At 33.2% G+C, this 13,548-nt stretch overlaps 2 protein-coding genes across 8 annotated transcripts; both read left to right on the top strand.

Moving 5' to 3' along the window:
* Positions 3,328-6,650, top strand: LOC107643567 (mediator of RNA polymerase II transcription subunit 20a). Of its 6 annotated transcripts, XM_016347259.2 has the most exons (7): positions 3,331-3,691; positions 5,017-5,229; positions 5,312-5,454; positions 5,546-5,724; positions 5,797-5,886; positions 6,082-6,324; positions 6,414-6,649. In XM_016347259.2, exons 2-6 carry the CDS (start codon positions 5,216-5,218, stop codon positions 6,310-6,312), a joined length of 657 nt encoding a protein of 218 aa, XP_016202745.1. In that variant the 5' UTR covers positions 3,331-3,691; positions 5,017-5,215; the 3' UTR covers positions 6,313-6,324; positions 6,414-6,649. The 6 variants fall into 6 exon arrangements, with proteins under 6 accessions (XP_020963219.1, XP_020963217.1, XP_016202745.1 ...); XM_021107560.1 differs by having other exon boundaries at positions 3,328-3,691; positions 5,806-5,886; positions 6,082-6,650; XM_021107558.1 differs by having other exon boundaries at positions 3,330-3,691; positions 5,190-5,229; positions 6,082-6,650.
* Positions 7,210-10,912, top strand: LOC107643561. 2 transcript variants are annotated; one of them, XM_016347242.2, is made up of 11 exons: positions 7,211-7,363; positions 7,453-7,508; positions 7,589-7,646; positions 7,731-7,770; positions 8,502-8,600; positions 8,716-8,747; positions 8,861-8,921; positions 9,212-9,303; positions 9,379-9,615; positions 9,811-9,936; positions 10,014-10,912. In XM_016347242.2, the coding sequence occupies exons 1-11, from the start codon at positions 7,325-7,327 to the stop codon at positions 10,563-10,565; spliced, it is 1,392 nt and encodes a 463-aa protein (XP_016202728.1). In that variant the 5' UTR covers positions 7,211-7,324; the 3' UTR covers positions 10,566-10,912. The 2 variants fall into 2 exon arrangements, with proteins under 2 accessions (XP_020963206.1, XP_016202728.1); XM_021107547.1 differs by lacking the exon at positions 9,811-9,936 and having other exon boundaries at positions 7,210-7,363.

Raw genomic sequence — 13,548 nt, 5'->3', positions numbered from 1 at the left:
TTCATGCTCCCTCAAAAGTTAAGAAACCAAAAAGCAAAGTAACACCCAAACATATTACATATGAAATATTATTATACTGTTGATTAAGGAATAAGTTTTGGACAAAGTGACTATTTTATAATTATTCATTCATATGCCTCTGACTCTGAGCATAGAAATAATAATATAGCAGCACAAATGATTATTATACAGTTCGTTTTTTGTTTTTATCCTTTACTTTCTAGTTTGTATAACTCTACTAAAATCTTAGGCTAAAATATTTGAATATGGAAGTAGAATGAGTGTTATACCTTAACGTGATAATTTTTGGTATTTTTTAAAATTATGGGAGGTACACTTCAAATTTTTTTAATTTTTTTAACACAAATCGGAGAGTCTGAGTACAGAAATCGGACAGTCCAATTTGTACTCTATACATTAAATCATCCCATATTTTAGAAAAATACTACAATAGATCACAATTTAAAAAAACATTGTTAATTCAATATTAAAAATAAAAAAGTGAAAATCTTTTATGTTATGAGATTTTCACAAGTAATTTTACATAGAGATGATCGTAATTTTCCTTACTGAAAAAAATAAAACCCTTAAATTTTATAGTAGAGTGACACCAAAATACTGAAATACGACGTTCAGTTATTTGGATCGGTGCGCGTAACGTGCAGTATTTGTCAGTTTTATTTAAAAAAACGGAAAATAAAACCATATATAAACACGTCATCCCTTGTCTATATCTATATACCAGAAGAGATGTCAAGAATTTATCAATATACAGGAACATATTTTTTCGAGCATTCGAATCTCATTTTTAATTTAAAAAAAAAAATAAATAGAAGTTTGATTGGTTAAGAGTGAAAAACTGTATACATGAGTGATAAAATGTTGCATATCTTGTTGGGGAAAAAGCTTTATAATTAGGATGTGTAATTTAATTGGAAGCATGTGTAATGTTATCATTTCAGTTCTCAAATTTACATTACATACAATATTTTAGAATTTCCCCCATTCCTTCTATTCCTGCTTTGAGTGCTTTCTCTTTTTGTGTGTTAAAGGCTTTAAGTAATTTTTTTAGTTACTATCCCATTAAGTGAGTGACATAATATTGATTAGGATTAAAGCATGCACGAGTGTGATTCCTGGAAATTAAAATGAAAAGGGAAAGGAAGTGCCACATCTTTGGATTGTGGAAATCAGCTTTAGCTAAAAGAGAAAAGAAGGCAAAAAAGGTTGCATGATTCTGATTTGAGAAGAAGGTGGGGTGGGTGAAGGTGAGGTGAGTGGGACTGTTGTTGCATTGGGTCCTCAAAAAGAGTAACTAGTGCCCTTGGCTAAGACCTATGGGGACTTCAGGCCTACAACCACTGACTCTAAGGACACATAACTATTCTTATCCTCTTTCTCTTCCACCATTCAACCACCTCTTCTGACTTCTGACTCCAACTCCTTCAAACCATTCTCTTTCTCCCTTTTTTTTCCTTTCTAATCAAATTTAAATTTCAGATAATATCAACACTACTTAATTCATTAACATTACAATATGTCTTTTCTTATTCTATGTATAATTCAGGATTAGACGATTAGTACCACTGAGTTGTATATCATGTTGCTATTGTTGTTGGCTTGAACTCATGCCCTCCCATCATTTATTCCAATTCCAATACATTTTAATTATTAAATAAAGAGTAAAATACCATTTTTATTTGGAAAGTTGGTATAAGTTCTATTTGTGTTCCTAACGTTTAAATCGTCTTATTTGTATTTTTAACGTTTATAAAAATGATTCAATGTTATTTTATTGTCAATCATACTAATAGATCAGATTATATTTTTCAATTATTCATATTTTGATGTATTTATTCTCAATTCGATCTCACTTGGATGCGTTTGATTTCAATATTGTATCTACTATTTGTGTTCAGGTTCAATTATATCTCTAAAAAAGTAAATTATGTAAATATTATAGGAATTAATTTCAACTTTTGATGAGCTATTATCTAAAATAGATCATCGATTCTATCCAGACATTTGTATTCTAACTTCAAGAAGAAATTTTTAGAATTCCAACTAAAGATTTATGATGTGTAATTGAAGGCAGGATAATATTGAATCATTTTTACAAACGTTAGATATACAAATAGAACGATAGATTTATCTCAAACATTAAGGACAAAAACAATACTTTATTCTTAAATAAAATATCCCAAACTTTTTTTTGACCGAACTTGTCCAAATTGTACCTTGATAGGTATTCTTTCCATTGGATTGAATTTTTCTCTATACATTTTTTTCCCTGACCCATCCATTGTCCATCTTATAAACATGTATAAAATCACAATCCACCTACAACTCCTTTTTTTTTTAAAGAATAATAATTTCTTAAAAATAATCCATAATTTCCGATCTTTCGCAAGGCAATTAAACAAGTTCATGCGACACCAAAAAAAATACTCATCTTCAGAAAAATACAAACCATCATTTTACCAAGGCCCAACCGCAACAGAACATATTTTCTTAAAAGCCCACGTAATTCTTTTGGGATTTATTTTTCTTATCTTCCTTGTGAGTTGACGTAAACACTAAAGTACTAACCAGTAAAAACCAAAAAAAAAAAAACACCAAACAGTCAAAACCAATTAGGGGTCCACGTGGATCGAATCGGATCGGATATGGCTAAAATTTCGATCCGATCTACACTAAAATCATCGGATCGGATCCAATATCCGCAGTTTTTAAGGTTGGATCCGATCCGATTCGATCCGCACATTTGCGGATTGGATATCGGATATATCCGCAAAACACAAAAATATTTTTAAAAGTTTATTTTTATTAAAAAATATCAATAAAATTTATTTTTCTATTTTTTTAAATATGTTTACTCTTAAAATAATATTAAACATAATTTTTTTAAATAATAAATTAAAATAATACAACATATATGATAATTATTAGTTGAAATAAAATATAAAAAGAATATTTACTTATTTATTTCTTTATTTTTGCGGATACCAACACAAAATCCGCAATTCGATCCGATTAGTGTACGGATCCAATCCGATCCGATCCGAAAATCTTGCGGATCGGATCCATATCCACAATTTTCAGATCGAATTCGAATAAACATCGCAGATATGCGGATTTCTGAAAACCGGTTCAAATTGTCCGGTCGAACCGTAAACAGTTAATAAATACGGTTTGCACAGATGACAAAACCGACAAATTTAAAAACCAAAATTAAATCGCCAAACCGGCCGAAAACCGGTAGGTCGAACCGAACCGCAACCTGGGCGGTTTTTTAAATTAGCTGGCAAAACACTGCGTTTTTTGCATGCTGAAGAAAGGGCCAAAGGGGTACGAACCCTAGTCTCACCCACAGACCCACTCACCCCTCTCCTCTCGAGCCTCCACAGTCCACTCTCACCTCTCGCTCTCAGTTCTCACGTCTCCGGTCTCCACCTCGAGCTTCCGGCGCAACTTCCGTCCAGCCACCACCACTGTTCGCGCAGCCACGCTCCATCGCCATGTCAGCCCTCGAAAATCGCAGCCACCGCCAGCGCCACTTTTCGTCGCGCAGTTAGGGACTGCCGGCGCCAGCTCTGTTCAACCCTGCCACCCCTTCAGCCACCTCTTGCCAGCCACTGTCCCTATCCCCGCCAGCTCTGCATTTTTCCAGACTTCCAGCTTCTAACCCTAGGTATGAATTTTGTTTTTTTGTAATATTACACTCACAACACCAATACTCTGCTTCAAACTCTGCAATTTCTGATTTCTATTACAATAAGTAACTATTTGATTTGTTAGTGGTTTGAATTTTTTCATAGACTGAATTAAAGTTACAATAGTTATGTTCTCTTCTCTATCACATTATATCAAGCTTTGAATTCTCTTATTTCGTTTTAATTTTACCGCACTCAACATGTTTGATGAAATGCTTTAACCATATTTCTGGTTGGTTTTATAATTGGATCTTAGTAATTAGGAAATTTTAGCTGCACAAATAGCATCTTTGCAGAAAATATATTAGCATGATGATTCCACTTGCATTAGTGTTCTTCTGGTAAATTTTAACTGTTATTGTGAACTTGTTTGCTAATTGTTCTTGTGTCGTTGTTCTGTTATTCTTCTGTTTCTTTTAATTTTTTTTTTTGTTGTGCTGTTCTTGAACTTGTTAAGTTGATAATTTGCTAAATTGTTGGGCTGCTTTTGTTTTAATTTGCTAAATTGCTAGGTTGCTGGGGTTTAATTTGTTGGATTTTCTATTTAGGTCTTGTTCTTGTTTATTTGGTAAATTGTTGTTGTGTATTTATTGTTGTCTTTGAGATTATTGCTGGATATTGGTGATCATTGATTTATTATATGCTTCATGGTTCCATTGTTTTCTTCTTCTCAAGGAAAAAAATTCTGTTTTCATTGTTTTGTTGATTGTTTATTTTGTTTCAGAAATCAATTTCTTGTGATCAATGCTCAAACTCTGAATGTTGTTTTGCTGTTTTTGTTTTGTTTCAGAAATTAATTTCTTGTGATCAATGCTCAAACTCTGAATGTTGTTTTGCTGTTTTTGTTTTGTTTCAGAAATTAATTTCTTGTGATCAATGCTCAAACTCTGAATGTTATTCTATTTTGTTTTAAGGCTGTGTTTGGAAGAGGTGATGATTTCTGAGTGTTGTTTTGTTTTTGTTTTAAGGCTGTATGTTGTGTTCAATTTTCATTTTGTAGAAAATTCTGAGGTATATAAGAATTAAGAAGGAAGACTATTTCAATGGTATTACCCTGTTGATTCTGGTCTGCTACAAGCTTGAACATAGAATTGAAGAGAGAAACCCTCTATTATTTCATCATTGACCTATTTTTGGCATTGTATATCATTGTAGTTTGTTTATTCATAGAACTAGTTGTTTATGATACTCTTTTGAAGTAAAAAAATGCAGTAGAAGAGTGTTCAGACCTAGTTGCTCTATTCACTAAATTTTTATAGAATCCGGTGTTTATTATAAAACGGTTTTTTCGATTGAACTACAGTTAAATCGGTTGAACCAATAAATCAATGAACCAATAACTAGAGCGGTTTAATGATTGGTTCAGTTGTCAGAACCTTGGTAAAAACAAGCTACGAGCTTACTACCCTGATACCCTGCTTCTGTGAGTTGAGTTTTGCTTTGAATCTTTTGAATTTGTTGCGAACGGAATAGCAGATATAGCTTCGAAGTGACAACTGAAGATGACAGTCAAATGGTACCATCGCCTTCTCTTCCATCTGCGTTTGAAATTTTTTTCTCTCATAAAATATTAATTTCTTTTTTTTTTTAATCGATAGGATTCTTCACTGGACTCCAACCCAAGGATCCGTCGTCAATAGCCAAATCCTGAACGAGATTTCGCAGTGCGTCGAGAGCTTCAATGCCGTCAAAGACGGAAGGTGGAAGGCTACCCTCACTTTCTACAGACCCAATTTGCGAGGTTTTTTTAATTTTTATTTAACCCCCTTTCGCTCTCTTGTTCTCTGGAACCCTAACGTTACGATTCTGATTGGCGCCGTAACTTGTAACAGACCCAACGATTCCCAGCGAATTCCCGCGTGATTTTCTGGGGATTTCGCTTTTGGAGCAGCCCAACAAATACTACTTCATAATTCGCGGTAACAAAATAATCCTCGAGGCTGATTCTACTATCTTGACTATAATGGAGAAATTGCAGTCTTATAAATCCAAAGTTGCTCTTAATTTCGAGGTGAATTTACTCATTTATGGTTGTTGTTATAACTGTCTCTGTGGTTTGTTGCTTAATATAATGATGGTGCAGGGAGTGCAGTATAAAATGGGTGACTTTCAGATGAAGGTGGTCAAAGTTGTTCCCAATCAAGGTGAAAGTCTCAGAGGAATTTTGATTGAGGTAACCACTTCTCAATTTTGATTGCAGAATTTTAGTTTATAAGCTAGTTGACCTGATAGTGAAGATACATGTTGTGCTACTTGGATTTTATCAATATGATTATCTCCCTAACTTTTATTGTTAAGTTTGAGGGAACCCGAAAACATACTTGTGTAGACATTTAATTAAGTCAAATTTGGCCTATGCTTTCTGCAGATTGAGTATCTCCCTATCTCATCAATCGAAAAAGCCAAGCCAATTATGGAAGAATTTCTTGAGCTGTGGCGAGAAGTCATGTCTAAAAAATCATTACCAGGGCATTTCTCGCAAGCAGAACCACATTTTGCAGAGTATAAGCTTCCCGACAATTATACCTCACAACATACAGCTATCCAGTATGCTGCTGCGTTAGCCCAACTAATTGCATCAGCACAGTTAAGGGGCTAGGAGGATTCCTAGGTATCTGTCCTCATATGTTAGTTGAAAGTTGAAAGTCTTCATCTTTCCCTTGAGGAACAGCAAATTGTTCTAACCTTGATTGTATTTAGCTGGCTGAACTCCGACACCCAGTGGCGGCGTGATTGGATTCCACTCAACGAAGGAGACTGTGGTGATGCTCATATTGCTTTGCACTCGTTAAAGGGAACACATGTTCCACTTCTTTAGCGAACTCAAAACAAAATGAAAATATTGTAACTGTACGAGTCATTTTTGTTCTCACTTTTTGTCTGCCAAAGTATTACAGCTATTGATCCTTATCTTAATATCTTATACCTATTGTTCACGTAGTGTTGTTATTAGTTATATATCAGTCTTGAATCTTGATTGAACGGAAGAGAGAAGAAAAAACTGGCTTGGCAAAATCTCGACTACGAACCAAACTAGCAATAACCAATAAGTATATTAAGAGAAAATATACTTGAAAAGGTCATGCACATTTCCTCACAGCTCTATTTACAACCGCTCTATTTACAACCGGTATTCTTATATCAATTCATTTATTCAATAACTCTACGAACGAGTTATAGTTCAAAAAGTATAATCTCTCCCATACTTTCGAGTCTCACCCTTAACTTTAGAAAAAAACAAAAAAATGACTCAAATATAAAATTACTTTTTAACTTTAACTAAAAAAATAAAAGTAGTTATTCCATAACTAAAAATAAAAATAAAATAAAATTACAATCGTGACATCTTTTTTTTTCTTCCCTCGTTTTGGGTCTTGCCGTCTTGGACTCTGAAATGATTTAGATTAGTAGTTTTGTTTAAACAAAAAATAGATTTGAAGTTGTTTGCGGCCGAGCAGCGAACCCGCCAATTTTGGGCCTATAAAACTTGGTAACTGACTGATACTGAGAGGCCGCATTCTTTGCCGTCAGGTCTCGTGTTTTTAAATTCAAATAGTCTCTTACTCGCAGTGGCGGCTCTGCCTCAAATCATTTCTCTACTTTGCGATCTAATGGATTCAAACCGTTCAAATAATGCCCCAGGAAGGAAGGTTTGTTCCTTTCATACTCTTCAATCAATATATATCCAATGCTCCAGGAAGGAAGTTTTATTGCGAAATATGCTTCTTCATGCTTGTAGGTTAAATTCGCACCAAAAGCGCCACCTCGCCGAGCGCCAAAGAAAGAAGTTAAAGCGTATGTATTGTTTGTTTGGAGAATAATTTTTGTTATTCGGTTTAATCTGATGTCACTTTGATTTTTTTTTGTTTCTGTAGTGAACTGGCCGAGGATCATGATGCGGAACAGGCCAAGGATTTGCTTCGGCGCTTCAATGTGTGTTATATGATTGACATTGGATTACTCGATTTTCTCTGACTTGAAATTCTCTTGTTGATATTCTCGTGATCTTTGTTTCAGGAAAGTGCCATGAATGGCAGGCACAAGGTTGAGAAAAAAGGTTTAATATGTTACTCCTCTTGATTTTGAAGTTCTTTGATCCCAGTTTCTTCAACTTTTTGTATTTTAAGCATTGATTTCCTGCTTCCATCATGTTAAAGCTGTGTTTGATTGTTTTGTGCTCATCATGAAAACCGGTTCTGATTTTCTATGAATTTGTTAAGAAACTGACAGTCCACGCAATTGTTTCAATCATTTAAATTAATAATGCTGGATTTACTTATAAAATAAACGTGGAGACTAACATTGTAATCTGTACCAGAAGTTATAGAGAGACATTTATTCGTGTAGAAGAGTCAATTTTGCTACTCCTGTACTTCATTATCTTTGTATGGGATTATGTGTTTATTCGATAGGGACTAGCAATTATAGAATATATTTGCAAGACATATGAAAAGCTACTACTAAAAATTAAAATAATTCCTTCTTAGGGGAAAATTTTCTACTTTTCATTTGAACTCAAAACAAGTTTTATCTGCTGAGATTTAGCTTTACTCTCACAAATGATTCTGTAATTCCTATATAAGTTCCTAGCACTACAATAATTAAAATTAAAATTGAACTTGGTCAATTTGAATATTTACTATGAAGCATCTAGTTTGTCTATGTTGAGAGTGGAGATCACATATTTGATATAACGATGGCTGATATAATTTCATTTTCCCTAAAGCAGGGGTAGCATTATTCTTTTTTGTTTTCTAAAACTGTATTGTTTATATTTGTGATTTGCAGTGTCAGCTTCACAGATTGCCTTTGGTTATGGAGGCGAAGCAACATCCTTCAAGCCATATCGCAATCCCAGCAGTGGCAGTGACAATTCTGCATTCAGTGGTATGCTACCACCAATGCATTTCAATTTAGTAGTTTGCTTACAAGTTTTTGTTTTGCACTTTGCTGCAAGAACCTTCCTTACATTAATCATACTTTGTTGATGCTTTAACCACAGGTGTGAGAGAGAAAGAATACAAAGAACCATGGGTACGTGCACTGAGTGCATAAAGTTGCAGACTTATGTACTTTTTTCTTTCTTTCCTCTGTGAATGTATCTGATGTATTTGGTGGTGTAATTGTGCGTGCTTGTTGAATTACAGGACTATTACAGTAATTATCCTGTTACACTCCCATTGAGGAGGCCTTATTCAGGAAACCCAGGTACATTCCAAAAACTATCTTTGGAGAAAGAAAAGAAATTTAGTAAATTACAATTGATGGAATCTTATGTATGATTGGAATTTTTTTATATCAACGACTAGTCCGTTTAGTAAAACAATTTCTAAGAATCCCGAGGTTTTACTTAAGTTACATGCCTACATTCATATATCAATAGTATTATGAATCAACTATTCATTGAAATATATTTTTCGCTTCCACTAGTGACACGAATTTATTTCGCTATCACGCTGCATATCAAGAGGCTTTACCTATGCATATTGTTTTGATAGAACTCCTTGATGAAGAGGAATTTGGGGAGGCTGCAGAATCCAGAACCTTCGATGAAAATTCAACAAATCCAGCAAAGGAGCTTGGCCTTTTGGTAAGTGAACTGAAACTTATGAAATTGAATTTATTAATGATTATAGTAGTTTTCTGAAGAGCAATTTGATGGTAGGAGGAAAACCCGGAGACAAGTGTGTTCTTGATCCAGTTACCAGCAGCTTTGCCAGCGATTAAAGGATCAGCTTCTTCTGGAGGCCAAGATGGCAGTGAGAGCTCTTGTAAACCTCAAGGATCCATGAAAAAAGTGAAGCCCTGTAAGTTGAATGAACTACCACCTGGCCTCATGGGCAAAATGCTTGTATACAAGAGTGGTGCTATCAAGCTGAAGCTTGGCGATACACTTTATGATGTAAGTATTGCATTCCCTATATAAATTGCACGATATAATCTTGGTGTTAGTTTTTCAATTCTTTTCCTTAATTTTCAAGTATTGAATGTACTTTGATAAGGCGTTGAAAAAACTAAGCATGGTCGAATTCCAAAGTCATGTGATATAGATGCTCAGTGACACAATGTTACTGAATTGATTCCAAAATGGTTGCAGGTTTCCCCCGGTTCAAATTGTACATTTGCTCAAGATGTTGCTGTTATGAATACTGCTGAAAAACATTGTTGCGCAATTGGGGAGATCAGCAAGCGTGTCACTGTAACTCCAGATATAGATGACATGGTAGAAAATCTCACATTCATTCGAGTATCCGAAAATGATCTTCAATCTCTGACGTCTCCCCCTTTGTATTTGCGCAGATTAGTGTGACTCGTTGGGTGAAGCCTCCTATTGGTAAGGTGAAGCTGAATTGTAATACAAGTCTATCCCTGGCGATGGTGGAATCCAAGGAGACGGGGAAACTCGAGGCGAGGAACACAGCTGGTTTTGGGGCCGTTTTGAGAGATGACAAAGGAGCTTGGTTTAAAGGTTGTGCTGGAAATCTTCCTCCTGAGTGGTCGGTCTGTCACCGTGAGATCTTTGCCATGTGGACAGGTCTTCGTCTTGCTTGGGATTGTGGTGTGAGGGATGTTGTTTGTGAGACTGATTCGCGGGAGGCCTTCATGGCAGTGCAGCAGCACCCGGAGACGGTGCAAAGAGACTATGATGACTTGTTGATGAATATTCAGGAAATGCAGAGTAGAAGTTGGAAGGTAGAGTTTAATCTAGTGTTGAGGGAAGCTAACAATGTTGCTCATCTGCTGGCCGAGAAAGGAGCAGAGGGTAGTGAGGATAGTGTGAAGTACGTGGAGTGGCTGCGACCTTTGAATTTCGTTCTGGATGCTGTCCGTCGTGATTCTCAAGCCTCTTGAGCTTGGTATTCAGCTTTTTTCTTTCTTTTCTCTTCTGTTTTTGATAAATACAGAATGTAGATGTTGTCTATTTCTAGTTTTGTTAATTGTTTAAGCGAGTGGTGAAGCATTTATTAGTTGAACAGACTATGGCTTTGTTTGGTTTGAAAGAAGTGGAGGGAAAATAGAGAAGAGAGAAGACAAGTTGCAAATTTTAGTGTGTAATTTATGAGCATGTTTTGGCACTTCTCTTCTTTCCTTTCTATTTCTCCTCCATTTCTCTTGAACCATACAAAACCTACATGTTTAGTATTGATTACATTTTCATGTAAAAATAATCAATAAATTAAAACTCTATATCTAAGTCATTTAACCAACTGAATCCAACCAAGTTATTTATAACATGCGCACATCTTTCTTTGTGCTCCTATGCTACATCTTTCTTGTTCTCCTTCTTTTTTTGTTATTTTTCTCTTTTGTTATCATAATCATCAACACGACTTCCTCATCGTCATCCCTCTCTTCTTTTTTCTTTTCTCATTGGAATTTTCTCTCCTCCTTCCTTTTCCTCCTTCTCCTCCATTATTTTCATCATCATGATCATCATCATTATAGTTATCGTTGTCTTCTTCTTATACGTATCCTCGTTCTCGTTATCGTCGTTATTGTTATCATTATCGTCAAATTTTTACAATATTGATGATGTTGCCTTATCCAAAATTGATTTGGATGTGATTTTGTTGAATAATTGAATTATCAACAAAATCACATCCAAATCAATTTTTGTTGATAATTCGAAATTTCGGTGTATTTCTGAATTAATTGAGGTGCATTTGTCCTCGTTCACTTGGATTTGATGTAATTAGGTCATCGAAGGTAATTGTAGTGATTTTGATGTCATTTAAGTCATATCGATGATATTGTCTGATCCAAAATTGATTTGGATGTATTTTTGTTCATGATCCAATATTGTTTGTGTGCTTATTTTCGAAGTGAATTTGTGTGTCGCAATCGTTATTTAAGTAATTTCGGTATATTTATGAGTTAATTGAGGTGTATTTCGGTGTTATTTTTCTGATAAATTCTGTACAATTCAAAACTCTTTCTCTTCATCTATTTCTTTTCATCTTCTTCTTATTTCATTTTCCTATAATTCTTCTTGTTTCACTCTCGTAAGAAGAATAAAACCATGAAAAAGAAAAAAAATAAAAAAAAAAAGAAGAAAAAACAAGAATAAAAATTGTTCTTCTTTTCTTGTTCATCTTTTCTTTCCTATTTTACCTACTTATAATTCTTCTTATTTTACTCTCTTAACAAGAATAAAAAAAAATCAAACAAAGAAAAAGAAACACATAATGCTGCAAAATCACTTAATAGATTTGGATATACTTTTGTTCATGATTCAATCTTGTATGTACACGTTTTCGAACTGAATTTGTGTATCGTCATCATTAAGTAATTTCAGTAAAAAAATTAAGAAATTTATGTATTATTGTTAAGAAATTTCGGTGTATTTTTATTCTGATAAGTTCTGTATAATTTAAAATTCTTTCTCTTTTTCCTCCTCATCTTCTAGTGCTTTTTCTTCTTCCTTTTTATCATCATCATCTTTTTTTTCTTGTTTTGCTCTCTTAACAATGATAAAAACAAAAAAAAATCAAATAAAGAAAAAGAAAAAACTCATAATGATATGAAATTACTAGAAAGAGGATGAATCTAAATTCATTCAACTAAAAGAAAGAAAGAAATTACAAGAAGAAGAAGAAGAAGAAGAAGAAATACAGCATTAAAAGAAGATATTTTTGTGCTTTTGTAGCAAAATTTCAGTGTAAATACTAAGAAATTTATGTATTATTATTAATAAATTTCGGTGTATTTTTATTCTGATAAGTTCTGTATAATTCAAAACTCTTCCTCTTTTTCTATCCTCATCTTCTGCTACTGCTTTTTACTCTTCATCTTCTTCTTCTTATTTCATTTTTTCATAATTCTTCTTGTTTTACTATCTTAAGAGGAATTAAAAAAACATGATGAAAAAAAAAAAGGAATGCAAAAAAAAGAAGAAAAAATGCAAAAAAAAAAATTTGATATGTTTGCGTTAGTAAAACACGCATGTAATTAACGATTCGTAATATTCTTACATGAAGATATTATCATTAAAATAGTCAACTAACAACCGATACCAAGCAAAAAACTCAGTAATTAATGATTTTGTAACAAAATTATTTTTTTAACAATAAAAATTAGTGAATGTATGTTTAAATATTAAATACCAAGTTATCAAATTTATTATTATTAATTTATTCAAAATAAAAATTATTAAAGACAAATTTGAGATATTACTCGAAAATAGAAAAAGGAATACTTACAACAGTGTGAATTTTTACTCTATTGTCGTATTAATAGAAAAAGATAGTCAACGATTCACTGAATTAAAAGTTACATAAACTTAAACATTTTATTGGAAAAATCATCATTTTATAAACTGACAGTATTTATTGCTGCTAAATCCTTGTAGTGTTGTGCATGACATTAGACTTCAAAAGTTATATAATAAGATGTTCACAGTTCACACTCTATTGAATTGTTATATCATATTATAATTGAGATTAATGAATTTAAGTTAATTCTAAAAAATAGCTCAATAAATAAAAAATGTTTTATATTTATAGACGTTTCAAAAATTATATACCTGATAAATATAAAAGTTATAATACAAAAAGAGAAAAAATATGAAGTATACACTGGGTTGGTTCCCTTTGATCCAAGTTACCTTTTTGTGAAAGAAAATTATATGGTACAGATCTAAAAAAGATTTGCAAATATAATTAGAATTTGCTGTCAAGATAATGAAGAGATATCTCAAAAATATGGTCTTAATAAAAATTTTCAAAGAAAAAGAAAATATCAGTTTAGAAAAAGAAAATACTATCCAAACTGGAGAAAAAAGAGGTATTTTAGAAAAAGAAATAACAATAAAAATAAGAGACAAAAAAGTGATTAT

Source organism: Arachis ipaensis, chromosome B01, assembly GCF_000816755.2.
Source record: "Arachis ipaensis cultivar K30076 chromosome B01, Araip1.1, whole genome shotgun sequence".
In the NCBI taxonomy this organism is placed as follows: domain Eukaryota; kingdom Viridiplantae; phylum Streptophyta; class Magnoliopsida; order Fabales; family Fabaceae; genus Arachis; species Arachis ipaensis.
The sequence above is the reverse complement of the archived record's forward strand: the minus strand, read 5'-3'. Positions and strand labels throughout refer to the sequence as shown.